This window comes from Topomyia yanbarensis, chromosome 2 (genome assembly GCF_030247195.1).
Source record: "Topomyia yanbarensis strain Yona2022 chromosome 2, ASM3024719v1, whole genome shotgun sequence".
Lineage (NCBI taxonomy): Eukaryota > Metazoa > Arthropoda > Insecta > Diptera > Culicidae > Topomyia > Topomyia yanbarensis.
The window spans coordinates 11299259-11326934 of NC_080671.1; the positions used below are offsets into that span (position 1 = coordinate 11299259).

Sequence of the window (27676 nt, forward strand, 5' to 3'; positions counted from 1 at the left end):
CTCTTGGCAGAGTCAGGCAGATTCTTCAACAAGTTGAATTTGATTCTGTCTGGCCCCGGAGCTTTATTGTTACACGACAAGAGAGCAAGTGAGAGCTCCACCATCGAAAAAGGTGTTTCGTTCGCGCTATCGTGAGGAGACGCGGCGCGGTAAATCTTCTGTGCCGGGGCGGAATCCGGACAAACCTTCTTGGCGAAATCGAATATCCAACGGTTTGAATATTCTGCACTCTCGTTAGTACTGTTTCGGTTTCGCAAACGCCGGGCCGTGCCCCAAAGAGTGCTCATCGATGTTTCTCTCGTTAGTCCGTCAACGAACCGGCGCCAGTAACTACGTTTCTTGGCTTTCATCAAACTCTTCATTCGCGTTTCTAACGTCGCATATTGTCGATAGCTAGCGGGTAACCCGTCGTCCCGGAAGGTCTTATACGCGGCGGCCTTCTCCGCGTACACGTCTGAGCACTCTTTGTCCCACCACGGATTGGGAGAACGTTTTTGTATGTTCGCGCCGGGTACTGGCTTAGTCTGAGCTTGATTCGCGCTGTCGAGAATCAAGCCAGCCAAAAAGTTGTACTCTTCCTCCGGAGGAAGTTCATTGGATTTGATGTTGTCGGATATCGCGGCAGCATAGCTCTTCCAATCGATATTTCGTGTGAGGTCATACGAAATATTGATTGATTTCAATGGCCTTGATCCGTTATTGATTGAGACTACAATCGGCAGATGGTCGCTGCCGTGGGGATCAGGAATTACCTTCCACGTGCAATTTAACCGCAGCGATGTTGAGCAAAGGGACAAGTCTAAGGCGCTCGGGCGCGCAGGAGGAGCAGGAATCCGTGTCATTTCACCCGTGTTTAAAATTGTCAAATTGAAGTTATCGCAAAGATCCTGAATTAAGGAAGACCGGTTATCATCATAGAGGCAACCCCATGCTGTACCGTGAGAGTTAAAGTCTCCTAAAACTAGTCGCGGTGCTGGCAGGGATTCTAAGATGTCTTGTAGCCGCCGGTGCCCAACCGCGGTGTTGGGGGGAATATATATGGAAGCTATGCAAAGGTTTTTGCCTTTGGTTGTTACTTGACAAGCGACAACTTCAATACCTGTTATCGAGGGAAGGTTAATTCTGTAGAAGGAATAGCACTTTTTGATCCCCAAAAGCACTCCTCCATAGGGGGTGTCTCGATCCAGGCGAATAATATTAAAGTCGTGGAAGTTGAGATCTATGTCGGAAGTTAACCAAGTTTCACATAACGCAAATGCATCGCAACTCAAATTATTTATTAAAATTTTGAAGGAATCGATTTTCGGGATGATACTTCTGCAATTCCAATGTAGAACAGTGATCAAATCCGTGACCTCGTTCGATGAGTTCGCCATCGAAGGATACAATCGCTGAGAGGAGGGGCCATTTAGCAGTCAACTGCTTCAAAAATGTTCTCACTGTAGGGAGAAAAGCTAACATAAGACTTTTAATAGGATCAGTAATATTGAAAGTTTTTATTATCCAGTCCACTATGTCCGAGAGTTTTTATAATTTCAGTGCTGTGATTACTCTCGAACTGAAACAAAGGAACACTTGGGATTTTTGATGTTCCTGGAAGTGCTGGGAACTCCTTCTCTGAGCTTAATCCTCCGAGACCAGGAGCTAATTACTTCGGTTTGGTTGCAACACTTCCAATAGATGTCACTTTCGGAGCCCCGTCAAGGGACACCTTCTGGCCTTTACAAGGAACTTTACGAGAGGAAATGTTCCTCCTCTTCCTATAAATTCTAGGCACCCTAGTAGATGTTCCCTCTTGTGGGTTACCAGCCTCGACCTCGTCAGCATGCAAGTGAGTATAGATGTTTGCTGAGGATGGTGGCGTAGCATTCTTTAACATTTCTGCGAAAGAATGTTTGGATCGTCCCGCAAGGGAACGTTTCAGTTTATCCCCGCGTAGTTTGTACGCGGGACATGTCGAGATATCATGCAGACTCTCCGCACAGTAAGGACACTTTTCGGCTTGCTTACTGCACGAATCATCTAGATGATTCTCCCCGCATTTTCCACAGCGGGCCTTATTGCTACAATGGGTGGCTGTGTGACCCAGTTGTTTACACTTTGTGCAATTCATGACCCGCGGCACAAACAGACGCACAGGCAGACGAACCTTGTGCAAGAGGATGAAATTTGGCAAAGCGGTACCAGCGAAGTTCACCCGATAAGAATTTGATTGGGGGTACGTTTTTGAACCATCCCCTGCAACTACTACTGAGTGCAAACGTTTGCACTCAAGTATTTTGACTGGCTGAAGTAAGCGGCCTCTGAAACGGCCAACCCCGTACTTCAACAGATCCTCGCACGTCAAACTCTCATCGGTTACGACGCCTTCGGATTGTACTTTTACAGCTGGAATATACACGTTATAATCCCGCGTAAAGTGCTCACAGCAAGCAATATCGTTTGCCTGCTTTGAGTTGGCTAGCAACACCCTTATCTTGTCTGAGCGGACCTTTGAAATTTCGGTCACAGCCGAGAACCGTTCCGTCAGGTCTCTAGAAATCTAGTGATTTAGTCTTGGGCCGAAAGAAGACCACAAATGGACCAGTTGAGAGTTCTGGATAGCATTTGGGCCGGGGGGAGCCTTAGAAGTTGAACCCGATTCAACTTCCATTTGACCATCCGGAGAGGAAACCATAGAAAACGTCAACGCACGGGGTCAGCGCCCGCGCAGACGGAAGAAAGTAATAAATGCACTTAGCTTTAAACTGGTGTCCAACGACGAACCGATCCAGCTTATGCAGCTGGCTATTGTTTAATCCTGACACGCGAACAAAAGACTGAGGACCGAACCGAACTGGCAAAATAACCTTGAATGCGGATTAACACTATTCTTTATCGCCTCACACAGCATTACGGACTAGAAAAAACAACCTCTGTCTCGATGGAGAGCTCAAAAACGAATGATTTATTTATTTGATTTTGATTATATATAATAATCTTAAGTGTGGGGGTGTAACGATAGTAATGAATAGCATCAGTGGGCCCCTCACACTACGATTGCTTTTGTTGACATATGCGAGGAGACACCGGAAAACGTGGCGATTCGCGAGACAAGCAAATGTGAATTCGGATGGAAATAAACAACTTAATAAATCATGTAAAAACGTCTTTACATTTATTACAGTAATGAGGTCCAAATAGAAGTAAGCGGAATGGAGGAAGGGCTCTCCTTTTGCCTACCGGCGCCATGCTCGGTGTTCTCTGCCAAAGTGTTGGCTATCGCGCTCGCTTTGGCTCAGAAACCGGAAGATAGGCCCGTTGTTGTACTGTCTGGCTCTCTGGCGGCTTTATCCGCCCTTGAGTCGGGATAATCCCACCACCCTTTCATCCAGGCTATCGAGGTCGAGTATGAACAACTCACCACAATTTGTTGGGTTCCCGGTCACTGCAGTATCAACGGCTATGAAGAGGCTATTCGCCTGGTGGCCAGGGGGAGACACGAAATTATAGAGGTAATCAAAAAGTAGCAAATCAAAATCTTGGTACTACATGCCATTACGGAACTTGACCTTCTATACCGACAGCGTTCTACGCCGATTTTAGTGCATTAGAATATTACAGAGCTAGTGCTGCGATGCCTGTTGTCCTTCCTGGCAAAACCTCATAATCGAAACTTTTTTTTAGTAATTGATCACTTCAGGAATGCGAATGTTATCGTATTTTTGATTTGAAAACAAACCTGGAAAGTTGATGAAGTTTGGAATCTCAGGAGTAAAAAAACTATTCGATAAAATCCCGAGTGTAACATGGATAATTGACACGATTTCACTAAAATGTTCTTCATTGTTGTTTAAATGGAAACAATTGGTGTGAAATAAAGAGATTGTGATTTTGAAAAATTTGGCAGTGACTTTATAGAATCCAAGAATTTGTTGAATGCTTTATGTAAAAAAAATGTTATTTGAACTTCAAAACTACTGTTAACTCTGTAATCATCATATGGTAAATATGCGATTATGGACAGATAAGTAGATACACAAAACTATTAATAAACATTAGACCGTAAATAGTTGAAATTTTTGAAAGTTTTTTCACAATATTTAAAACACAGATTGTTTTAGCAAAAAGCTACCGATGGAAAAGTCTTTTCTGCAATTAAAGTTGAAAAATAAGGGATGTTTGTCAAACTTCTCTATAGGTATAATGTGCCCAGGAGCAATCTAAATGATAATATACTAATTCCAATTTCACTAACTTTACATCAACCGCTTGCGGCGACTTGTAACGTAATAATGGTCAAACTAACATATCCTGTCACAGAATGTACTTACAAAACTTGGTGTTGAATTTCCTTATTGCTTTGCTATTCCGTTTACTGTGCATGTGTTTTATTTAATATATTTGACCTATTATTGAATTGACAAACAATCACAAACTGTGAGTTTCGATTTTTTAATTTGAATTTTTTTTCGTTACGTTACAATCCCACAAAAGGAACGGGAACGACGGCGGCAGCACATGGCCCTAATCAAGCAACTAGAACTCAGACGAAAGTTCGACGAAAAGGAGAAAAAGAAACATCAGGTACGAAGAAAATCCATCAATCCAAAGTACAGACGATAGAGACTGACGAATAATCTTTTTTTCCCGTCACAGGTGATCCTAGACAAACTGATTCAACGTGAGAAGAAACTAGCAATGCGAAAACGTGACACCAGTATCCTTCAGGAGTTAAGGTAACATAGGTTTCCGCTTTCTTGGTTACCCCATTGTAACACTTTTTATATTCATCCAAAACAGAAAACCACAGGAGGATTCGGAAATTGGTGACCAGATCGAACTGCCGAACCTACCGCGCATCCCGGGACTGAAGCTTACTGGAACCGGTTTTGCCGATTTGCTGATGGTGTTCGAATTCCTGCATAACTTTGGCGAAACGCTCGGTTTCGGTGAGTCGACGGGTAATCAACTTATTTTCCCACAGTTTCCCATTGAACCAATCAATTGATTTTCGCTTCTATAGATATGGAATCTCTGCCCACGCTGCAATCGCTTCACGCGGCGCTTACGTGTGACAATGCCATCGACGCAGAGGAGGAACTGCTTTCCGTCATGACCCATCTGCTGGTGTGTGCTATCGAGGATCCGGGAATTCCTAACCCCGGACGGCATACAACGCTACTAGGGCAAACGTTGCGTCAAGCCGACATTACCCACTCGAATGTGTCGGAAATTCTGCGGATATATTTGTACGCGGTTGCGATCGGAGAGGTGAAACAGCAAAGTGGCATTAATTTGGAGCGAGAGAGGGAAAGGCATCATCTACCCACCGAGGAGGATATCAAGACTGCCAGCGATAAGAACAGACAATTTTACGGCCTGCTGTCCGAAAACGTGCGGTACAAACTATCGGAGCTGTTGAAGGACAAACCTTTTGTGTCGATCAATCCGACAACAAAGACGCAGATTCTTGCCATGCTGTGCAATGATCTGCTATTGAATAAGGCCGTCTGTAAGCAGATTGAGGGTAGTTTGGATGCCCAAGCTCAGCTTAAAAAGGAACGGTATTTGCTGGATAATAAAATTAGGAAATACAAAATGCTGGTTGCGAGAAAGCAACGGTTTGAACAGTACGAGAAAGCTCAAGCTGCTGCGTTAGAAAAGTCACTTTCTATGAAGGCAGCTGAAGAAGCCAAGAGGTCTGAGGAAGCGGCTGCAGCAGCTGCAATCGATGAGGGAGGTGAAATAATAAATTTAGATGATCCACAAGGGGAGGAGAAGACTGAAGGTTGCGAAGTTGTAAACCCGGAAGCAACACCTATTGTTTCGGTAGCGGCTGAAGATGAAACTCCTGTAATTGTCCCCCCAGTAGAAGCAGAATTCAACCATAAAGACGAAACGCCTCTGAATCCTAACCAAGAACCTGCTCCTTTGAACAACGGAACAAATACTCCAATGGAGGAAAGTCCTATTAAAGTCCCACCAAACCCACAGCTTAATGATGAATCGATGGTCAAATCGAAAGAGATGAGTTTCTCTGAAATGAGCGAAATCTCGGGCCTAAACATATCTCAGCAGCCTTCCACTGCCGGTGATATGGACAACCCATTTTCCAAGTCGATGATACATGACGCTCCAAGTGAAAGAAACTATGACGACAATAGTGACCTGGAAAGCGAGGGAACGCAGCTGGAAGAAGACGAAGATGCACAATTGACTGCCGAGGAAGCACAAAAGAAATACGACAAAATTCTTGAAGAATCCTTCCAAAACAAACAACAACTGGAGAACGCCCTAAACCAGTTACGTGTTAAGTGCTACGGTCAAGATCGTTACTGGCGTCGATATTGGAATTTGTCCAAATGTGGTGGTATCTACGTGGAAGCAATGGAATCCACCCAACCGGATGTGAGCAAATATGAAAATGCCCTCGAGGAGGCATATGCTAGTCAGGAGGCGGAATCAGCTGCAGTAACGGCTGTGGCAGATGCTGAAATAGCAGCAGCCGTGGCGGCTGACAATATTATTGGAATGGAGAACGAAGATATTCCCCCGGAAGATGATCTACCTCGTTTTATTCCTACGATAGCAGATATTGTTAAGCGGGATCGCGATAAAAATAAGGAAAACAAGGATTCCAACGAGTTTTCGCACCACATCGGATTAGAGGATCGCAAACGGAAACGGTCGGGCCGAAGTAAAAAGAAACACGATTTCTACAATCAAGAAAGTGCGAATGACAGCGAATCACAGGATGTTCAAGAGGAGGATAATTCCAGGACTAGCTTCAGTAATTGTGACGAAAGTAGAACGGATATGCAGTCGGAAGTTGACCACCCAGCGTCGATAGTGACACCGGTAGAAGAAGCATTGAAAGCATTGACTCCTGCTCCAGTCATCGTTCCACCACCAATGGTTCAGGAACCTCCGGTACCGGCTCCTATTCCGTTGGGAGTAAAGAAAAAACGAGAAGATGATCATCTTATGGACATCGAAGATTCCATCCCGACTGCTATTCTGGTGCAGAAGGGCAACAACCACGATGAAACGAAGATTGTAGAGGTCAACAATCAGATTGGCGGAGTCAACGTGAACCGGCAGCAGGATGATGGTGATGTAAGTATGGTCTTGGTTATTAATGATTAGCCTAGCTTTCGCGCGAACACTTTTCCTAAATTATATTGCAGAATTAATTATATTTATTGTATTTCTTAGGTACAATTGGTGCAGGAGGAAACGCCTACCATCACCATTCCGGACGATGACACCGAAAGTGGTGATGCTAATCGCCATCAGCCGGCGTCAATGATGCAGCAGGAAGGTATCGACCAGAACTCCATGATGATGATGACCGGTGGTGAAATCGTTGGAAGCAACTGTGATATTAAGCCAAAGCTGGAGAATGGTGAAATCGGCTCCGGCTGTGAATCGGGTGAAGACGGCTTTAAAGCTCTCTATGGTCATGATGTAGAGATGGTTGAACTGAAGGAGGAAAAGGCTAAAGCCGATTACAAACACGACCTGAATCAATATCTGATGGAACGGTGGTTCTCTATTGTCGATAAAGATTTACCACTAACTAGTATGGAGTGTCCGCTTCCTTCTATCAAAGGAACAACTCCTGCCTCATTAGCCCGTCAAGTATATACGAATATTACTTGCCGGGAAATTTGCCAAATCCAGGGCAATAGGTGGGACATTGGCAACAATATTCAATTTTTCAGTGTTCCTTTGGAGAGAGGTGTTGAAATTCATTTCAAAAATGAATCCATACTGTCGCTTTCCGGGCTGGACGAGGATGAAATGAACGACGTGATTGCAAAGAAGGTGAAAACAGAGCCTGATCAGCTGGTTGATTTGAAACCAGTTGCAAAACGAGAGTCCATCGATGATAATCATGCTGAAATAAAACATGACATCAAACAAGAAGGGGAATCGGAAGAGTTTGGATCATTCTCACTTCCTGCCTACATGACATTAACACTGAGTAACTTAACTGCCTACGTTCAGTGTGATCAGTTCCAACCTTTGCAAATGACTCCAGAGGAAAAGAAACAACTGGAAGAAATCAAAGTACGTGGGTGCTTGCAGAAACCGGAAGTTAAACCAATTAAAAAACAACTTTGCCACGGTTGGTGGAAGATTAATGAAATCGAAGAATTGAACGAGTTCATCAAAACGCTCAACCCACGAGGAGTGCGCGAGCGTAGTCTGCGGCAGAATCTGTTGGAATCTCTATCGGACAGTGTGAACCTAAGCACTCCTTATCCCGTAGCGCATCCGAGAACGGGTCCACCATCAACAAGTGACTGGATTGAATCCAAACCATGGAATTCGTGGAATCCTGCGATTGCTCGCCGTGTTGAGATTGCCCTACTCGATCAGATCGAAGCCATGGAGGACAAGATTGCTTCCGCTTCGATGCAGATCAAGGGATGGCAGATACCCCAGCGAGATGGAGACAACGATAACGACGTCGTGGAGGAAGTTACCATCTATATTCTACGGGAACGAATCGCTGGACTAGAGGCGGCTATCGAGAGGCGCTATCTCAAGCCGCCGCTGGGAATCAAGTGAGTAAAGTAGTGAGAGAATAATTTACCCCCCAGGAGCGTTGAGTTGCGTGCGGGGTGAGCAGACCATACTGATGATGAAATATCCTTCTTTTGTAGTACGACGGAGGCACAAATGGCCGTCATCGCACAGCAAGAACACAATCATAGCACGTCGCTTGCAAATGCGTCAAATTGTTCAAATAGCTCGGAGGATGAGAATATTCCGAAAGGTGCGTTGTCTTTGCTATTCGTTAGAATTTTTTAAGTTAATTCATACTTTCTTGTAGGTTTAATGTCATGGCGCGACGCGGTCGAACGATCAGTCACTACCGCCCAACTTTCGATGGCACTGTACGTGCTGGAATCGTGCGTCGCGTGGGATAAGAGCATTATGAAAGCGGTAAGTGTTCCGGACAATTAGATTGATTGGCAGTTATTTCTTGTTTGAGAGAAACACCTTCCCCATTCCCATCTATGTAGATGAAATTTTATTTCCTATTATCAGCGAGTAGTGTGTGATTTTCCTTCTCCTTCGAAGCAGATAAAATTCAAAGCACCGGACCTATCATTAGTACTAACACTAGCATATGATTGCTGTTTTGATTTGTTTGAATTATATATTTTAATAATTGTGTTTAGCTAATGACAATGAAATCACAAGAAAAGAAACTTTTTTGCACCATATTACTAGAAATTATCTCCTTTTAATGCGTGTCCGTTAACTTTAGAAGATTGAGGCAAGTCTTGCTTATTTTTTATGAATTTTGCACTGCTTTGCCTTTGCCCGAAAGGCTAATAAGAAGCACGAAGTTTAAAGACGGTAATTACTCGACGTGGGAGACGAATTTTGTGTTTTTGGTTGTCTTGTTGGTTGATTCGATGCCGAAGAAGTCTCTTGGGCAAGCAGCTAGTCACTGTCGACATACCTTCCCAAGCTCGTTGTGGCATATGAGGCAGTTTATGTCTGAATGCAGTATACTTGTAACCTATTTCCGATTTCACCAGTGATAAATTTCTAGCCTCACTGAGACGAATTATCAATCGTTGGGGATTGGTACACCAGTTGCAGTCTGATAATGCCACCAAGTTCAAGAGAGTGAACCAGCTGTATCACCTTTTTCGATACAAAAAGATGCTCGGTCAAGTTCAAACGTTTTGCGCAGCACGAGAAGTGGCATTTCATCTTTCCTAATGCCCCATTGTTTTGCGGTCCGTCCTACACTCCGATGGCGATGAGCTTTGCGAAATTCCATTTTAAACGGCAATGCTCGGTACGCATTTAAAAAAACTGGCGAAATTCCTCACCGCAATAGAGACTGTTTAGAATTTTCGTCCTCGATTTAGCATCTCGAACGAGGCAGCCGATCTGGTGTGATGAGCGTACTGCCTAATATGTTGTCCGCTCATCACACCAGTTGTACCATCTGTGGAAGACATCAACGCCGTTTGAATTGCTGGCAGCATCTGCAGCTCATGCGTGCGCTCCTTTATCTTGCTTGGAGCCTCATCTACGCAGGAGAAATTTGAAATTATGCCGAATCTACGGTTCAGTATGGTTGTTCTCCTGCATGTAAAAACATAGCCGCCATTCCATTGGAAGCTGGGACTATATGGTCCAAATTCTCGCTAGAGTACATGTAATTATTGATTGCACCATTGTGATCGAAATGTGCAGAAAGTCGCGAATGTTTGCTTATTAGTTTGCAGAGGACTACATCCTGCTTTATATATAGCTGCAAATCCTATAGCATTACCTTGGGATCATCCAGTTCACTTTGCCTGTCATCTTTGGAATGAAACCTATAAGGTATGTCAACACCGGCATGTAAACTATTGTTATACTTTCATAGAAGTAAACGATAGTTGATGATGAGTAGGAAGCTCCGTCTATTGCAGTCCGTCCTTACTAGATTAGATCACGCTTTCTAAATCATGGCTTGTGGCTATTGCTGGGTCGCTGCAGCTACAACTCGGAAATTGTAGGTGACAGTGTGTGAGGGCTTTGGCTGCTGTAAGTTTCTTGTCCCAGTATGCCAAAAGATTATAGATTTGTTTCCTGATCTGACGCGGGTGATCTTCGGGTGCGTGGTGTTGCTAATCGTAGAGAAGTGGTGGAGTGCTGAAGCGCTGTTACACGTTGATGTCTGTGGTTAGATCCGTCCTGGTGAGCGACAGGCCGATAGAAGCCTTTCTGGCCCCTAGCTTACATGGCTGCGAGTAAAAGGGTTATGTTTCAGGCAAGATAGGAGATCATTTGCAAAGATATCTCTGATCGAAGGAGAAAGGTAGTAATGCTGCTATTCCCGGCTGTTGACGAATAGGTGCTCCACCGTAAGCCTGGTATTGCAACTTGTGCAGTTTGGTGGATCGACGCGAGTGATTGTGTGAACATGGATGGCATTTACTCGGACTCTGCTTGTCCGGTCATTCCATTTTACTAAGTCTCTCTTCACCTTCTGTGTTACTTTGCTTTTGAATGCCTTGCAAATTTCGGACGACAGAACCTCTCGGGTTAGTAAGATACGGGAAGCTAGTCGGCCGGCGTCTTCGTTTCCACTAGTCCCACAATATTCTGGGATCCAGCATATCGTCGTAAGGAGGTCACAGTACTCATCAATTCCTCTGACTTCAGGTTAGTTATGACGGAGAGTGAATATGAGAAGATTACGGTTGGGGATATCCTCGAGTTTTTTGAGATTGCTACAGCAATCGTTACAGTTTCGGCTGAAAAGACTGCACAAGCGGATAGAATATGAAAGGCACGGCATCACATCCACCTTCACGCTCTCATCCAGCTTGAATGTCGTCAGTGTAGATCCTGATGTTGTTAGAATACTTGCGGTTCACTAGCTGATTGGGTACGCACTGTGTTGGATTGTGCTCCTGATCTAATGATGTGGGAAAGGCAGGTGCAGAGATGTGGCTGCCATAACTAAAACTGATCCTAGGGGGACTCCATTTGTCTCCGGGTCCAAACCGTTGTAGGTACTGTTTGAAACAACCGTGACCGGACAAGAACTGCGCCAGATAAAAGGTTATTTCAGAATACCTTCTATTTATCCATATCGAGGGTACCGGTATGTGTTTATGAGTCCACCTCCCTTTTTCCGACAAGTCCCAATCTTGCAGCTATTTGACCATCGAGTCAGCTCTTATTGTTTTCCGTATTCCCCTGGTCCACTTTCGCTTATAGCATTTGTTATCTTCTGCTGGGATAATGCCGATAGGGATCACTCCAGCGATAGCGCAGACTCATGAGATAGTCCTGTATGCGCTCACGACCCGAACCTAAACGTACACATAGCATTACTTGCGCGGTGTCTCCAGCGCCGCTACCAAGGCATTGTCTCCGTACCTCAGTATCGACTACTATACGCTAGCTAGAAGGCTAAAGCGTTTATAGCAGCACGTCATTATATATCTTGTTCCAAAACATTGAATCCAGGATTGAGCTTTGCGAGACTCCTGCCGTAAATTCTAACCAATCCCCTGTTTTGTATCATAGATCAGGACCCGGTTCTGGAAATAACTCCTTAGAAAAGTTCTACACAGGTAGCTAGTAACCCTCATTTTGAGCAGTGATTTCGCAATGGCTTCCCAGCTTGCACTGTGGAACGCGTCTTTGGCGTCTATCGTTATTACGGCACAGTATCGATTTCCTCTTCTTTTCTGTTTGCGCGCCGTATCGGCCTTCTCGATCACGGTCCGAATTGCAGCCATTCCTATTCCGCCGCCCAGTTATCGATAGGGATTCGATACACCAAATGTTGGGGGCGATCATCTCTCACTTTGCGAAGGAGCTCAGCGTACACCCTTCCTTTCTTCATTCCGACGATTGTCACTAGTCGAACTCTAACCTGGCCACCTGGTTTGATACTGCGATATATTTGATATTTGCGAACACGATCGCCTCTCAGTCTGCTGCTGCGATGCAGCCAACGTCGTTATTTTCTTTTGTAGTATTTTTTATGCTTTCATTTTTTTCTTTCTTTCCGTTGTCCTCCATTTTGTTTGGTCCCAACTCCGAGCCGCTATCTCCACTCGTTGTACATAGCCGTTTCTCGTGATCCCATGATTATCTGTGTGACAGTGAGGTCATGCTAGGGTTGATACTATTCTTCATGGGGAATAGTGTTCAGAGCCGGCGTTAAATCGGGAATGGTCCATCCGAACCAAAATACAACCAACTTTGGTGATGAGTTTTGAACGTACCCGGAGGCCTGCCAAGGGTTTAACGGTACGGAGGCAGCTGCACCATTAGTCTACACGCCATTTCGGGAAGGTATTATACTTCCCAATTGAGGGAGCAGAATAGCGCTACTGTCAGTCCTGTAGCGTAGTAACCATAATCCGTGTGTTTTGTCCGTTTTGATGTGCCCAAACCGGTATGCCATAGTTAGGATCTTACTGGTATCGATCCTAATGTGCCTATTGGGATCGAGCCCGTAAGGCTGAAAATCATAAGGCCGAAATTACATAAGACCGAATTCAAAAGGCTGAAAAATCAATAGGCGAACTTTCAAAAGGCAAACTTTCTGGAAGGCGGAATTTCAAAAGGCAAACTTTTCAGAAGGCAGAATTTTGAAAGGCAAACTTTTTTATAGGACGAAACAAAACAAAATTATTTTATCCGAGGCATATAATTTAATACTAAATATATAAATAATAACATATAATTAATTTGTCTATCATATTTCTACTAAGAAAAAGTTCATTTTTTGCTGCATCGCTTCGAAAGATTCGTGGCAATACCTTCGATGAAATCTAGATTGTTCCAATCGTCCACCGTTGAAACATTTTGCAATATACTTTTGTCTACTTCTTTAAAATGATTTGAAGATATATTCGAACTTTCTCCTGCAAGGATGCGCATGATGTTTCCGTCTATAACATGTTGTTCTTTCCTGATTTCTTGAATCATTCTGGTTACACTAAGGTGATGGGTTCCAGCAAGGTTTGCCCACCTGTTATGCCAGCTTTCAAGATGGTTTGTGGTTCGAGGCATCTTTTCCGTCACGGTTTTATAATTTGACCATAAAGTGGGATGGTACATTGGGCGACCATTGTTGTTTCTTCCCATTAAATAAGTTTCTTCAAAGCTCTCCAGAAACTTATCAAGGGTGCTCGGCAAGTTTGGCTTTAATTCTGAATATGCTTGAAGGATTCTGTCGGGTGGCAAGAAACTCAATACTTGTATTGAACTGCCATGTAAATATTTTTATTGAGAATGTACTCTCTTTTGAGACCAAGACCACCGAGTTTTTTTATTATGTTTTGGGTCCAGTGAAAAAAAACATCCAAATGGAATACAGGCAGGGAATACCTCCTTGTCAGGATTGATAACAGTTTTCTCGAAAGCGGTGAGAGTATATTTCGGATATAGGCTTATGTTATGCTCGTTCCCCAAATCTACCAACAATTCTAGCGCCGTCGTGTATATTTCTTGTGTTTTTAGACAGTAGCATGTACACCAACGGTACAACTCTTTCCGATTCGTCGTGACCTACGGGAGCATGAATGGTATACAGTTGTCTGTACTCCAACGGTACTGTGGAAAACGTTCCATCCATGATCCAATATTTTGATCTCGATAGTCGTAATAAATTAGTAGCAGTAACAAATATTATAATATGGATATCTCCACTTGAAAATGCTTTCCCAAGGAAAGGTTCATTGTTAATCATTTTTTTTTAAATATTCTGGAATGGAGAAATCTTCACTCTGTGCATGATCTTCTTCGTGTATTCTTAATTTTTACGCCCTTACACGATCAATTAAATTTTTTTGAACCTGTTTACTCAGCCTCGTTTGGACAATTAAAGAGCTTTCCGCAGCACAATCGCGAACAATTTTGGACGGGATATCGTCACTCAGATCAGCTTTTCGTTTCAATGCATTTCGATATGCTATTTCTTCCACATAGATCGGATTCGAATCGTGGATATGTTTTTTTGGTGCAAGACAGAGTGGTTGTTGCTTCTAAAAATAGTTACCAACCTACCAGGGCAATTGTCCTGTGTTTTGGCTTTGTGCTCTCTATACGCACACTCCCAGTAATATTTTTCCTTTTTCTAGAAAGGAATATTCTTGTAATTTATTGGCTCAAATTAACTCGAAATTATCATTATTATTCTTAAGACCTCGAAAAGTTTATATTTTTTCTCCGAAATTATTAGTTACTAATTAAAAGCAAGTATGGAAAGAATAGAAAGTACATCAACAATTTTAAAAGTCCCAAACATACCAATACCAATGAACACTACAAAAAATACCAATTTGAAAAAAAGTATGTTTAAGATCTCAAAGAAATTTAAATTTTCAAATATGCCTATTTTATATAGAACAAGCTCTTCCCTAGTAACAATTGAGGTTTCATGGCACTCCTGGAGTCCCTCTTAAAACTTAGAATGCACTTGTAGTGTGCTATACAACCAGAATTGTTACTTGGGTTACCAGTCAGTCTATATAAGTATCCCTCGTAGCTCAGCATATCCTTGCCCTTCTGGGTTTTTACAATTTTCACTACATTGGGTGTTTCTGGATCAGAAAACCCTTCAAAATCCGACGACGTGTTAGCGGGCATGATAGAGCGATCGGTTGTACAGTTAAATCAAGACTGATAAAGTTGAAACGATCAGGTATCAGACAAAGGGTTGCTGTTGAAGGTCACCAGAAGTGACAATAGCACACTTTTGGACAAAGCAATAAAGGAGAGGTTTGCACAATAATTATTGACATGTTACTACTGTTAGCTTTGTTTCTATTGTGCTTCTTGAAAAAAAAAATGATTTCTTCATTGCTGGCGAAATACTCGTGTTTGAGCAAGACAATTCAAATCGAGTATACCAATTTTCACCATACTGTCTGAGTCAATGCATTGAACAAAGATGTCAAATGCTGCTCTAATGAACGTTTTCAAATGAAAATTGGAATATGGTCAAAATAGGCTTATTGCCCTACCAGACCACAATTCCGGCAATGTGTTCCTATGATTCGACTAACGCATTTCTGTATAGGTTTACGGGCATGTATTTAACTGGAGTGAAAAATCTCATGGCGAGTAAACATATAAACCACGTGTTAAATGGAGGAGCGGGCCATTTGGCGTAGTCATTTGGCTTAAGGTCATTTCGCATTATGGATTTGGCATAACGTTAACGTTAAAGCTGCACTAAGCAACGATAATAATGTGTTATTATCCATTACCTGATATTGATTATATTTCGAGTGAATACATTTTATAACTGATTTTGCCTTCGTTTAAATATGAGCAGTTCTTTCGAATCAAACACTTCATCATTTGTGAATTTCGCTAAGTTTTTCAAACGATGATTTATTGAATGAACTTACATATATCTATTCAACCATCGGTTGTTACACTGCTCTAGCACTTGGGGCGAAGCTAGTGTAATGCGGCTTTGCCGCATAACCGAGACCAAGGATCCTAAGCGGTGCAAAGCCGCTGAGGATCCGCCGGGCGAAGTGGCCGCCGACCCGCCGTCAGAAGTACTATACTATAATACTATTGGTAAACATTTAAAATTTCGAAACATTCCATAAACAACCAGGGTCTATCAAGAAAGTTTCCATTCTGGGAAGATCAATTGGGAACTGAACCCAATTTCTTACATTTCCGACAATACTCTGTAAGAATCCTCCTGCCTGGCAAAGACATCGGTACTACCACCTGCAATGGTGCGAGCTGTCGTGCAATAATTGGTAAGGTAATACTCACTTTCGACCGTGTTGACACAGACAGAATTATGTATGAACTCCCGTCTACTCTGTGCCCTATCGACTTCGATAGGCAGTATCGTCGAAAAGATGTGCTACGACGAGCATATCTGGGATGCTGTCAACAGGGTGGTTACAAAGCGCCCGTTAAACCACAAATCGGGATTTGGGAGAAATTCCGCCGTCGGTGTAGACTAGGTCCACCGCCGGGGTCTCGTTGAGTAGTACGCGACGTAGCCCAGGGTTCGATCGTCGGGCGCCAGTCAACCAAACGTCAGACTTTACCGGATTCGCTGAGTCGACCTGGACATTCTACCGAGTGGATTAGAATGAGTAGATCGCGTCGAATAGCTAGCAGTGGGTCGTTGGGGCGCCAGTGAACTGGAGGCTACGCTCCACCTGGAACTACTGGACAGACCTACTGGCTTGCCCGTTGAGTAAGCTAAAAAAATTGGAGCTAATTGGCTCACGTAACAAACAGCGCTGCCGAGAGAAATACCTCTGCCAGGGAACTCTCAGTTGCAGTAGGGTGAATTCATCGCCGGATAATATCCGAGTAGATCTCGATAAAGCTGAGAGCTAAATGGCTCAAGGAAGCTGCTTTCGGTATCGGAAGAAATTCCGCCGTCGGGGAACTATCAGCCGGAGTAGGGTGAGTTTACCGCCGAGGACTATCAGAGTAGATCGTGACAAGGCTGAGAGCCGAATGACTCAGGGAAACAGGAGCTGAGTGGCTCATAGAATCAGCATCCAAATGACTCACGGGGGCGAGAACTAAATGGCGACGTAATATATTAAGACAAGAAGCAAGAGAAGAGTCGACAGTTAAATCAAAGCTTAAAGGTCGAGCCATTTCATGGATCAAGTGAGATTCCGAGATAGAGCAGAAGAAAAAGAGCCCCCCACGAATACCGTGATGTAGTTCCGTGAGGAGGAAGGGCAAAAAAAGAGTAAGGAGTGTTTTTAGTGGTTAGGCACGAAAGTGAGTCGTGAGCCCCACACAGTGCCAATACACTACAGGCCAAGCTTTTGAAGCTTTTTAAACATTACTATAAAAAGACAATACAGAATCACTTACAGCAGTGTAATTTTGATTCGGTTAGACGAAAAATAGTATTTTTAGCGTGGTGCACATAATATTCCTAAAAAATTAATTAATTTTTCGGATTTTGACGTACGTGCCAATTGAATACCATCAAAAAAATCATGCTATTCCTGCCAATCGTCTGGACAAGTGCCTACAGTTGCAGAAGTTCACTGGCGACATCTAGTGTCGCTATCGCGAAGAACTTTTAACGTTGTTTAGAAGAGCACTTTCAATAGAACAGTTGAAACTAGTTTGAACTAAGTTTGCATGCACAAATTTACTTAGTGATTCGTTTATGTTAAAATAATTCATTGCTTTTTTGTTTCTTTTCTGTTCTTTCTTTTCGGCAACATTTTTGGTTTCGCGCGACTAACCCATCATAAAACAACCCAACATGTAACCCAAAATTCAGGCTTTCGTCCAAAATGAACCACCAACTGCGCTTTCAAAAAAGCAAAAGAGTTTAAAGAAGAAGAAGGAAAATAACGCTATCCCATTCCCAACCATTACTGCTGCCACTATAAATTATAGCTGTCATCCACCAAGTTCCATAAGTCGTGGCATTGCTAGTAGTAGTAGTAGTTTTACTCTGAACAGCTTCTCAACTAACCAACATCGCAGCGCTCTAGCCGTCAAAACACAAGTGCTACAACAGCTCAGGAAGAACCGCTCGAAACCAATTCCCTCTTCTAAACTTCTTTTGCAGAATTGCCAGTTCTGCCAGTCGGGTGAACAGGAGGATAAGTTGTTATTGTGTGATGGATGCGATCGGGGTTATCATACCTATTGCTTCAAACCAAGAATGGACAAGATTCCTGATGGTGATTGGTCAGTATATATGTTTTAATTGTTTATCTGTAAACATTTTGGGTGGGGAGATTGGAAATTAGTTGTTTTTTTTCGGTTTCGTATTGTAACTTGAAAGTACTAAATAGATATTTTATTTTAGGTACTGTTTCGAATGTAAGAATAAAGCTACCGGTGATCGAAAGTGTATAGTTTGTGGTGGCCAACGGCCGCCACCTTTAGGTAAGATGGTCTATTGTGAGTTATGTCCTCGGGCATACCATCAGGACTGCTATATTCCACCCATGCTAAAGGTAAGACGCAATTAGAACATTTCACAGTTCGGACGATAAAATTTCCTCTATTTTTTAGTATCCTCGCGGCAAATGGTACTGCCAGAACTGTATCTCGAAGGCACCTCCTAAGAAGAAGCCCCAGCGTAAGCCTAAAGAGAAGCAAAACCACAACTCCTCGTCGTCGCAGTTGAACCAATCCAGTTTGAGCAATCAATCGGCCAACCAATCTTTGAACTCATCCCACGAAGAGATCCCACCGTCGACGACGCCCACAGCCATACCCGGAACACCGGTGCCCAATAATCCCATCTCGAATGCAAATACCACTCCCCTAAGGTAGCTATTACTGTTTGAAATGTTACATTTCCCCCCTACCCCACCACTAGAAGAACGAATTACATTAAACGAGAAACCCATTAATACAGTCCAGCACATTCAGTAGCATCCACGAGCCATGAAGAGCTGTCGTCGACTACTGCCATCGTAGCCCAGTGTTCATCAGTGATGCCAACGCAGTTAGATTTTAGTCATCAGCAGCCTCACCACCATCAGCAGGCAATTGCATTTCCACAGCAAGCATACTCCAATCTCGAAGGGATGCCATCGTCCAATGTACTCAACAGTTTCCAACTGCCAGCACCGCCGCTGACCAATAGCTACGATCCGCAGCAGCAGCAGCAACAACACCAACAACACCACCAACCACACTATCAGCATTACTATCAATCTCAACCGCAGCAACAGTATTACGCGCAACAGCCCCCACAAATACCCGACTACAATGTATACGCCCAACAACCGCCCCAGCAAATGATCCCAGAATCTCATCTGTACCATCCGGCTGGCAGTAGTGGCATGGCTGTTACTGGCATAGTACCTCACACTATTCAACCCAACGATATCAACAATAGCATGGAAATGAACAGCCTAAACGCGTCGATGGCAAGCCACGATGGTTCTCAGTACGAGAGTCATCACACACCGCAGCAACCCTGCCAGGATAACAGTGGTAGCAGTGGGGGTAGTAGTATAACCACTTCCACGCCAACCCCTGGCTCCGGTTCGGCCGGGTACTACTCGCCATCGAGTGCGAATGCGTGCGCTTCCGGTTCGGGATACGACTCGGAAAAGCACTGCGAATCGTCCGAGGAACTACCTCCCCACTCTATGTCCGCGGGCAGTTCACACAAGTCGGAGAAGAAAGATCGAAAGGAACGGGATGAAGCGAGAGAGCAGGCCAAAAAAGAGAAAAAAGCCACCAAAAAGTTGATGAAGGAGTTGGCCCCCTGCAAGACGATACTGGAGGAGATGGAGGTGAGTTGGTTGGAGGGTTTTTATAAAATAAGATTTTTGTTAGATTAGCATTGAACTGCCAGAACATTTTATTAAGCAAACATTTCTTTTAGGTGCACGAAGATTCTTGGCCATTTCTTCTACCGGTGAATACAAAGCAGTTTCCGACCTACCGAAAGATTATCAAATACCCGATGGATTTATCAACCATCAAAAAGCGCATACTGGACATGATGTAAGTATCTACATACAATCCAACCCCCTGCACTGTTGTTAACTGACCCTCCGCCTCGTCCCCCCAGTTACAAATCCCGCGACGATTTCATCGCCGACGTTCGCCAAATTTTCGATAACTGTGAGGTGTTCAATGAGGATGATTCACCGGTTGGTACGGCTGGCCACGGAATGCGTAAGTACTTTGAGCAGCGTTGGGCCGAGCTGACCGAGAAACATGCCTCATGATATCACGCCGGCAGCGGAGCCGCCAATCAGAAACCGCTATCAGAAGCAGCTAATGTTGCCGTAGCAGCAGCAACAGTATCAACAGCCGCATCAGGAGCAGTAATGTCACAGGGCACTTCGTTGGAACAGGATAAGGAAGGGGATATTTCGTTACAAACTTGTGTCGTACCACCATCTCCGGCTGATCAGGATATAGATGAGATTGCAGCGGCGATGGAGGAACACGAAGAGCGAGACTAGCATAGGCAGCAGCAGCAGACTTTAGCTGATGATGTGAACAGTAACCCTGCAGCAGGTTACGGGGGTGGTTAGAAGTTTTTTTAGGTTTACATGATTTCGTATTAGAAATCTCGCCAAGCGAGAGATGTGCACCCTGTGAGAGGAAAATACCGTTGCAGTATTTTTTACGTTTTCCGTGTGTCTTCAGTACATTTTTCTCATTCTGTAGAAAGATTTTTTTTGACTTAGTCCCAAATACATGCTGCAAACTATCGAGTTTGGAATAAAAAGAAATCAGTATTGTTCGGTAAACGAAAGAGAGAATATAGTCATTTGAACTTGACGGAAGGCGTTTCGGAGTAATTTCAAAATTAATTAAAAATATCAAAAAAATCATTACTCAACATTAACTTAAATGTATTCAAGCAAGAAAATAGACTGTTTTACAAGTAATGAAACAAAAGATAACTTATTAAAACTACGAACTCCCTCTACCTTTAGCGTTAGAAGTTCAAACGAAAGATTCCTTCTGAATTGCATCAAATTTAGACTTGGCTGAATAGAGAGACATTGCGACGACCATGGTAAGCACTTCAAAGTGTATGTGAGTGATGCTAATCTGGAATAAATAACTGATCGTTGAATCCACAAAAATACAAATATATTTTTTATCACAAAACTTTATTTCCAACCCATGAAAACAGAAAATAAAACTGTGAATACGTTTGTAATTAACAATCGTTTGCTTTGGGAACCCACACAGAACTTTGTGTTTCCACAGCGTGGGAACACGTCGAAACTGACTTGTAAATAATAGGGTTTAGTATTTTTACCGTTAAGTGCAAGAAGTTTTTAAATAAGAGCGCAGATCTATTTATAAGAATATGAGTAATACAAATACTTTTCACCATCTTGATCGGTGGTAATTATAATGCGAAAGAAAGTGATATCATTAAACCCAGGCACACTAATTTCACACAATCTGTTTAGTTTCTGATTTTTTTTCTTTCATCCTCCTGCAAAGATGTTTGCTTGTGAAGCATTGGAGGGATATGGTTAGGAACGAATAAATTCCACTTGATATTTTGTTTTTGGTGGAAATTAAAAAGCTGCTACAATAACTAATTGATAAAAAAAACTAAATCATTGTCTTTACGGGAATAAAGTAGATCATGTTTCATATTTATGAAAAGAAAAATCAATCACACTAGAAATTATGTGTAATTTAGGTACTCTGTAGGCCATTATCGTACGATATTTCTGTACATTTTCGATTAATTTTATGCCCTCACTTAATACAATACAGATCAACTCATAGCGAACAGCCGAGTTAAACTATATTTATGAAAACACAATGGAACGGCAGCGAATATGAGAATTGGAAGCAGAAACCAACCAACAATGAGTAGTTAACTTTTTGGCGTGTAATCGCCAGTTCAATGCAAAAAGAGTAACACAAATAAACGCAGTAGTGATTCAATGTGAATATTATCGATGTACTGACTAGACTATGGTAACTGAACACCGCGAGATTCGTAATCCACTGCTAACTACTATGATATAGTGTGTTGTACTATTTGAATTTTCTAATAATATAGTGGTAGTTTGCTATTTTTTGTGTTTCCGTAGCATTATAATTGTCCCCCTCCCCCACACTGTGCGCTTTGCATTGACTTACTTTTATAATTTAGATATTTACGCTCGCTAGCCAGCTGAAACGGAAGTAAGTGGTCATTGAACATTAATGAAAATATGTTATTATATATGTACATATTTTGACAATTTCGCAAGTAAGGTAATAAATAGAATAAAATTATTGAAGAATATAAAAAAAAACAGCTGGATTTTTTAAAAAGTACAGGAAAGAATACATCCCTCGCCAAGGATGGGGCAAGGCTCATGTCGATTCGGTCAAGTCAGGTTCTAATCTTAACTGATATGAGATTATATATGACGAAAATAATTCGGGATTGAACCTGATTCTGTGTAGCTTCAAAGAAAAAAGCACATCCATAATAGATGGGAACCCCATAGAAAATTTGACAACTGATATAAATTTCCCAGTCGACCGACGAAATCGGGTGCTTCGAGGTCTTCGAGGTAGACCGATTAATCAACTAAGAACAATTTTTGTTCACATTCTAATCGTCGGATTCAATCTGTGTAAATCTGGTTCCAGTTTTAAACTACTAACTAATCGAACGATTTAAGGTTGGACAGAGAATGGGCAAAAATCGAAAACGAAAAAAGCAGTTTTTTTCCATACCGTATGTTAGATTTTCATAAAAATCAATCAGCTTGTGTAGAATTACAGTACTGCTGATTGATTTTTATGAAGATCGGACACAAAAATCGGCATGGAAAAAAGCTGCTTTTTTGTTTTCGATTTTTGCCAATTCTCTGTTCAACCTTAATTGGTTGAAATAGACCGATTTCAACAGAACAGTCAGACAAATTTAATCGGTTGTTGCATAGGGTAGACGCTCATGTTAAGGACATTATACATGCGAGCCACAACATAGCTTTTACGCCGCACACACCCCTCCCCCCTGCTTAACCATGTATCTGACATGAGCAGATATAAAAATACGTTTTTCAATACACTAACCTTGCCGGTGTACCACGAAACTGCTACTTGAGGAAGCTAGAACATTTTCTTATACAATCAACCCGAGTTTTTGACGGAATTCCATCTGTAGCTTTTATTTTGTGCGAAAATATCACCTTTCTTCACTTGGGGTTTCCTTTCGAAACACTCTTATTTTTCTTCTTCTCATTTTCAGAACACTTTCAAATGCACTTTAATCACACACCACTGAAAAAACACCCGCGACACTTTAATCGTTTACTAACTAAACTTCAAATTTTCTGCCAATGTCCAGATGACCGAAGAAAAATGTCCGGAAACGCTCATTTGTGCATTTGAATTTTCACTTCGAATTCCATTTTTTCTCAATGTAAACAAGCGCGTCGGTGCCTAGCAACAAGCGTGCGTTCTTGGCTTCCACATATCTTCACCTTAAACTCCCATAAGAACGGGTGCAACAATCGATCGATTAATTAATTGTGCCGACGCAAACCGACTTAAGGACGATACATCAGCTTCCGTCAACGTCAACGGAACGTCACCGTTCCGTCAGGATAAGTTTAATACTTTCCTCTTGTGCCCGTCTCCACGTGCCGTACGTCAAAACGTTCTGTGTCGTTGATGTTGTGTGTGAATGGTTCCATTTAACTGCATGTAACTAATCTTGACGTTCCGTACTGGTGCCGGAAGCCTGGGACCCTATTCTCACAGTCACGTCACCTAGTGACTAGAAGAAATTTTGTTCTAGTCAGTAGTCACTACGTGACGTGATTGTGAGAATAGGGCCCCTGATCAGGGATGCCACATTGAAATCTGTGTTTCGGTCAAAAAATCTTTTTGCCATCTGTGATGACTAAAACAGCAAAAAAATCTGTGAAAATCTGTGACAAATTTCCAAAAAATCTGTGAAAAATCACAATATTTCCAAAAATCTGTGAAATTTTCATCAAAATGCCAAAAATCTGTCATCTAAAAAAGAACCTGTGATCAAAATTGTAAAAAAAATCTGTGACATTGCAGAAAAAAATCTGTGAATATGGTAACCTTACCCCTGATGTATCGTGTGAATCGTACTTTAGTCGGTGGAAAAATCGGGAGGATTTTGTATGATGGGGAACAATCACGAAGTGGCGCTGATGTTGCTTGCGACGAGAACAAAAAGCTTGTTGGAATTTCCCATTTTGTGGTTGGTGAAATTCGTAGTCTTGACACAAACCATGATTTTTATCCAACAAAAAGGCCTGTTTCGGTTGAGGTCTATGATAGGTATTTTTTTGCTATAGGTTGCAGTCTGAACTACAATAAAAATTTATAGGCACTCCACCATGGTTGACATTAGAAGTGGGTAATAAATGATCTCGACCAAAATCTTAGAACATGTCATGTAACAGAAATACTTGCAACTTTTTCGATAGTGAATTGCAAGCGCATTTTATTATTATTATAATTATTACTATTATAGTTGAATTGAACGGAAGATATTTATCTCAAAAGAGTTAAAGTTAACAGTAAGAAAATATCGTAAAAATTGATACTGGTCAACAAACTTGATCAGTCACAACAATCTAATACCAAATACATATTTGTATTTGCTAATACTTATGACACACATGTGATATCAAAATACACCATAGAATCATATGTGTGTCACCCAGAATCACGGTGGTATCACGTAAGCATCGTGATACAACATTGATTTCTGTACAATGGTATCCGACCGTTGTACCAACGACACGACCAGCAACTACATGAAATTTTGTGAAGAAAAAGTGTCCGAGTAATTTGCGGCCTGTCACTCGCACATTGACTAATCCCTCGGTATTGATTAAAAGTTTATTTCTCGAGCAACACTGGTTTGTTTCCTTCGATACCATTGTACAAAAATAAACAAACAAATGAAAAAATTTGCAGAGGCTGTTCTTCGAAACGACTGAGATGAGTATTATTCGTACAATTTCTTATTGCGCTAGTTTTTTTTCCACTGCTAGTAATTCTATTGATGATCGCGATTTTTTCATTACTGAGAGTGTCATTTCGCTGGTCGACTTCACTGAGTGCTACGTAGGATCCGGTATACAGTATTCAATTCCGGTATTTCTGGTGCGACGAGCAAGGCGAACCTGCAGCAGCATGATCGGTTGTGGTATCATAAACAAAACACGCCGACCGTTTATGAGATATCTTTTACTGGACCGTGACTTATCTGGTGCTGGTGATAATCGATCTGATAAAGTAGGGTGAGTGTATGATGGGAGAGATACACCGGTAAAGTTCTGATAACAGAATCTCTTTCAGAAGTCAAATGGGCGCGATAGAACGCTGAAACCACCTTACCAAGGAGATCGAACATTGAAGAAATCGATTATTGAATTTATTTTGTCAAATATGAAACTGAGACAATCTATACGCGTCTTAGCGGCGGTCTTAGCGGAATGAACGTACTTTACAGTTTTTTTGCCATTTAATTCCACTATGTTTTGAACAAAAACATAGTGGAATTAAATGGTAGAAAAACATATGTAAAGTATGAAACTGAGAGATATGTGCACATAATTTTGAATTTTATTTGGATTTGGAATCAATCCTACTGAGGTTCTAACATATCCAGTGGTCACTGTAAAAAGTCACATTACAATATCGTGCACATGACGGTGTTGAAGTACTACGTTGGTAATCCTGACGAGCATGCGTATGATAGAGAAAATCCTAGGCACGAGATATGCATCAAAAGTCGGTGATTCCGCTGAGTATCCTGATGAAATGGATGATGAATAAACAACCAAAATTTGTTCAAATTCATATCGCACCGAAGAATTCGGCAACATTAAGGTTGCACAGAGAATGCGCAAAGTTCGCAAACGAAAAAAGCAGTTTTTTACACACCGTATGTCACATCTTCATAAAAATCAATCAGCGTATGTAGAATGTTGTTACAGTACTGCTGATTGATTTTTATGAAGATCTGACATACGGTGTGGAAAAAAACTGCTTTTTTCGTTTGCGAATTTTGCGCGTTCTCTGTGCAACCTTAAGAAAATTAATGTTCTCCAAATTTTTTTTTGTATTACAAATAACTTATCTATTCCTACTATTCACAACGAAGTCGATTAACTTTTCACGTGGACATCGAACTGGAAAAGTTCCATCCCGTATCAGTCACCAGTGAGAAACCGGCCATTGAGAGAAAAAATATCCAAAAAGTATCTTAAACGTGCGAAGAAAATATAGTACTATAATATGATCAAATGACTAACGTGTACGTAAAACTTAACGAAGCAGATCTGAGGTTAATAGAATAATAATTGGGTGGAGAGTTAACGCTGGAAAATGTATTTCAGTTTTCATCGTTTGTTGAATTGTAAAAATCAATGAGAGTTGACCAATGAAGGTTTTGTACTGTGAACCTAGATATCACATAGTATTCCAACTCAATATTAGAGATCCAATCAGGAAATGAAATCAAATATTTGTAGATAAAAATAAACAAATTGCAGCATCAGAGATTTTTCTCCCACAAGTTTAAGAGTAGTATTTACGAAAAATAATATTTCAAAGAATCGGAGGTTCCAGCCAGTTTATTTTTCAACAATATTTTCCCATGCGTACAGTTATTAGAAAAATATATCAACAGATTCATAAGTGCTGCTAGTTTGGTGCATTTTTCAAGTAAACATCAAATTTGACATTTCCAGTTACCTGAGTCACTGAGGGGTAGTCATATTTGCGATACAGTTTCAAAATGCGAGTGTCTAGTCGTGTCGTTGGTTGTACTGCCTCAAAATACAACCAATTCAAGTGCTACCAGCGCTATTTCCAGGCAGTGGTGAACTCCAGAGCTTTTACCTTCCATTACTTTGACGTTTGAATAGTAAGCTATGACCAAATACAAATATGTATTTGGTATCACTGTGGAGGCATGTCAGCATATCCAATTTAAAAAAAGCTTCAAACACTTCAGAATAGATGCCTTAAAATTATATTCAAGAAATCAATCATGTATCCAACTATCCTGCTTTATACTAATAATTCTCATAACATATTGCCCTTGCTTGGATCGACTGAATTACAAACAATATTGTATGTTTTTAATGCTCAGTACAACCCACTAGCACATAATAACATACGGTTTACTACAGGCATTCGTATGTATACCACTAGGCAAGCCAATAATTTACAATGCACCAGGGCTTCCAGCAACCTTGGTCAGAAACGCATTTTGAAACAAGCTTAAAACGTTATTTGAAAAATAAAATTAGTGTGTTTTAATATGAACTTAATATGAACTGCATAAACTTGATGTTCCCCCAAAAAGCTTTCTTTCCTTTCATTTTTCATTTTCTTAGAATGTTAACATTTAAATTCAAATTTAGTTTAAATATTTTAGTTTAAAATCCGAATCTATTTAATATTAATACTACAGCGGGCCCCTTATAAGCAATTATCGTTCCGCTGGGTGCTCTTTGTAGCTATTTTTGTACATTATACTGTAATGTTTGTGCCGGTAATTTTGTCTATTTTTTTCGTACTCAGCGCCTTCGCGAATACCTTTTTTACATTTTTGTGCTGACCTTTTTTGTACGCTGAGAACTGATGCGCCCACTACCAGGGGCTCTCTTTGCGAGCCTTTTGGTGTGGGGGTGAGAGGCGACTATTAAAAAAATGAAATTTCAGAGTC

General features: G+C 41.7%; 1 protein-coding gene and 1 long non-coding RNA gene across 21 annotated transcripts in view; both read left to right on the plus strand.

Annotated features, from left to right (window-relative positions):
• LOC131682355 (uncharacterized) overlaps nt 1-22230 on the plus strand; it is a 184867-nt gene extending 162637 nt beyond the window's left edge. For 16 of the 20 annotated variants that reach the window (XM_058963767.1, XM_058963770.1, XM_058963768.1 and 13 more), the window contains 13 exons: nt 4477-4566; nt 4639-4718; nt 4783-4943; nt 5006-7098; nt 7198-8555; nt 8655-8767; nt 8825-8937; nt 18065-18186; nt 18308-18458; nt 18517-18776; nt 18866-19754; nt 19847-19968; nt 20036-22230. In XM_058963767.1, coding sequence (XP_058819750.1) covers nt 4477-4566; nt 4639-4718; nt 4783-4943; nt 5006-7098; nt 7198-8555; nt 8655-8767; nt 8825-8937; nt 18065-18186; nt 18308-18458; nt 18517-18776; nt 18866-19754; nt 19847-19968; nt 20036-20195 — 5712 coding nt within the window. In that variant the 3' untranslated portion in view covers nt 20196-22230. Of the gene's footprint in view, nt 1-4476; nt 4567-4638; nt 4719-4782; nt 4944-5005; nt 7099-7197; nt 8556-8654; nt 8768-8824; nt 8938-18064; nt 18187-18307; nt 18459-18516; nt 18777-18865; nt 19755-19846; nt 19969-20035 lie in introns of those variants that run through there. The other 4 variants (XM_058963769.1, XM_058963772.1, XM_058963776.1 and 1 more) reach the window with 3 other exon arrangements.
• A 2319-nt stretch (nt 22231-24549) lies between these two features.
• LOC131682812 (uncharacterized) lies at nt 24550-27278 on the plus strand. Its single transcript, XR_009304160.1, has 2 exons — nt 24550-25238; nt 25297-27278. It is a non-coding gene; the product is annotated as an uncharacterized LOC131682812 (long non-coding RNA).
• Nucleotides 27279-27676: the final 398 nt, after the last annotated feature.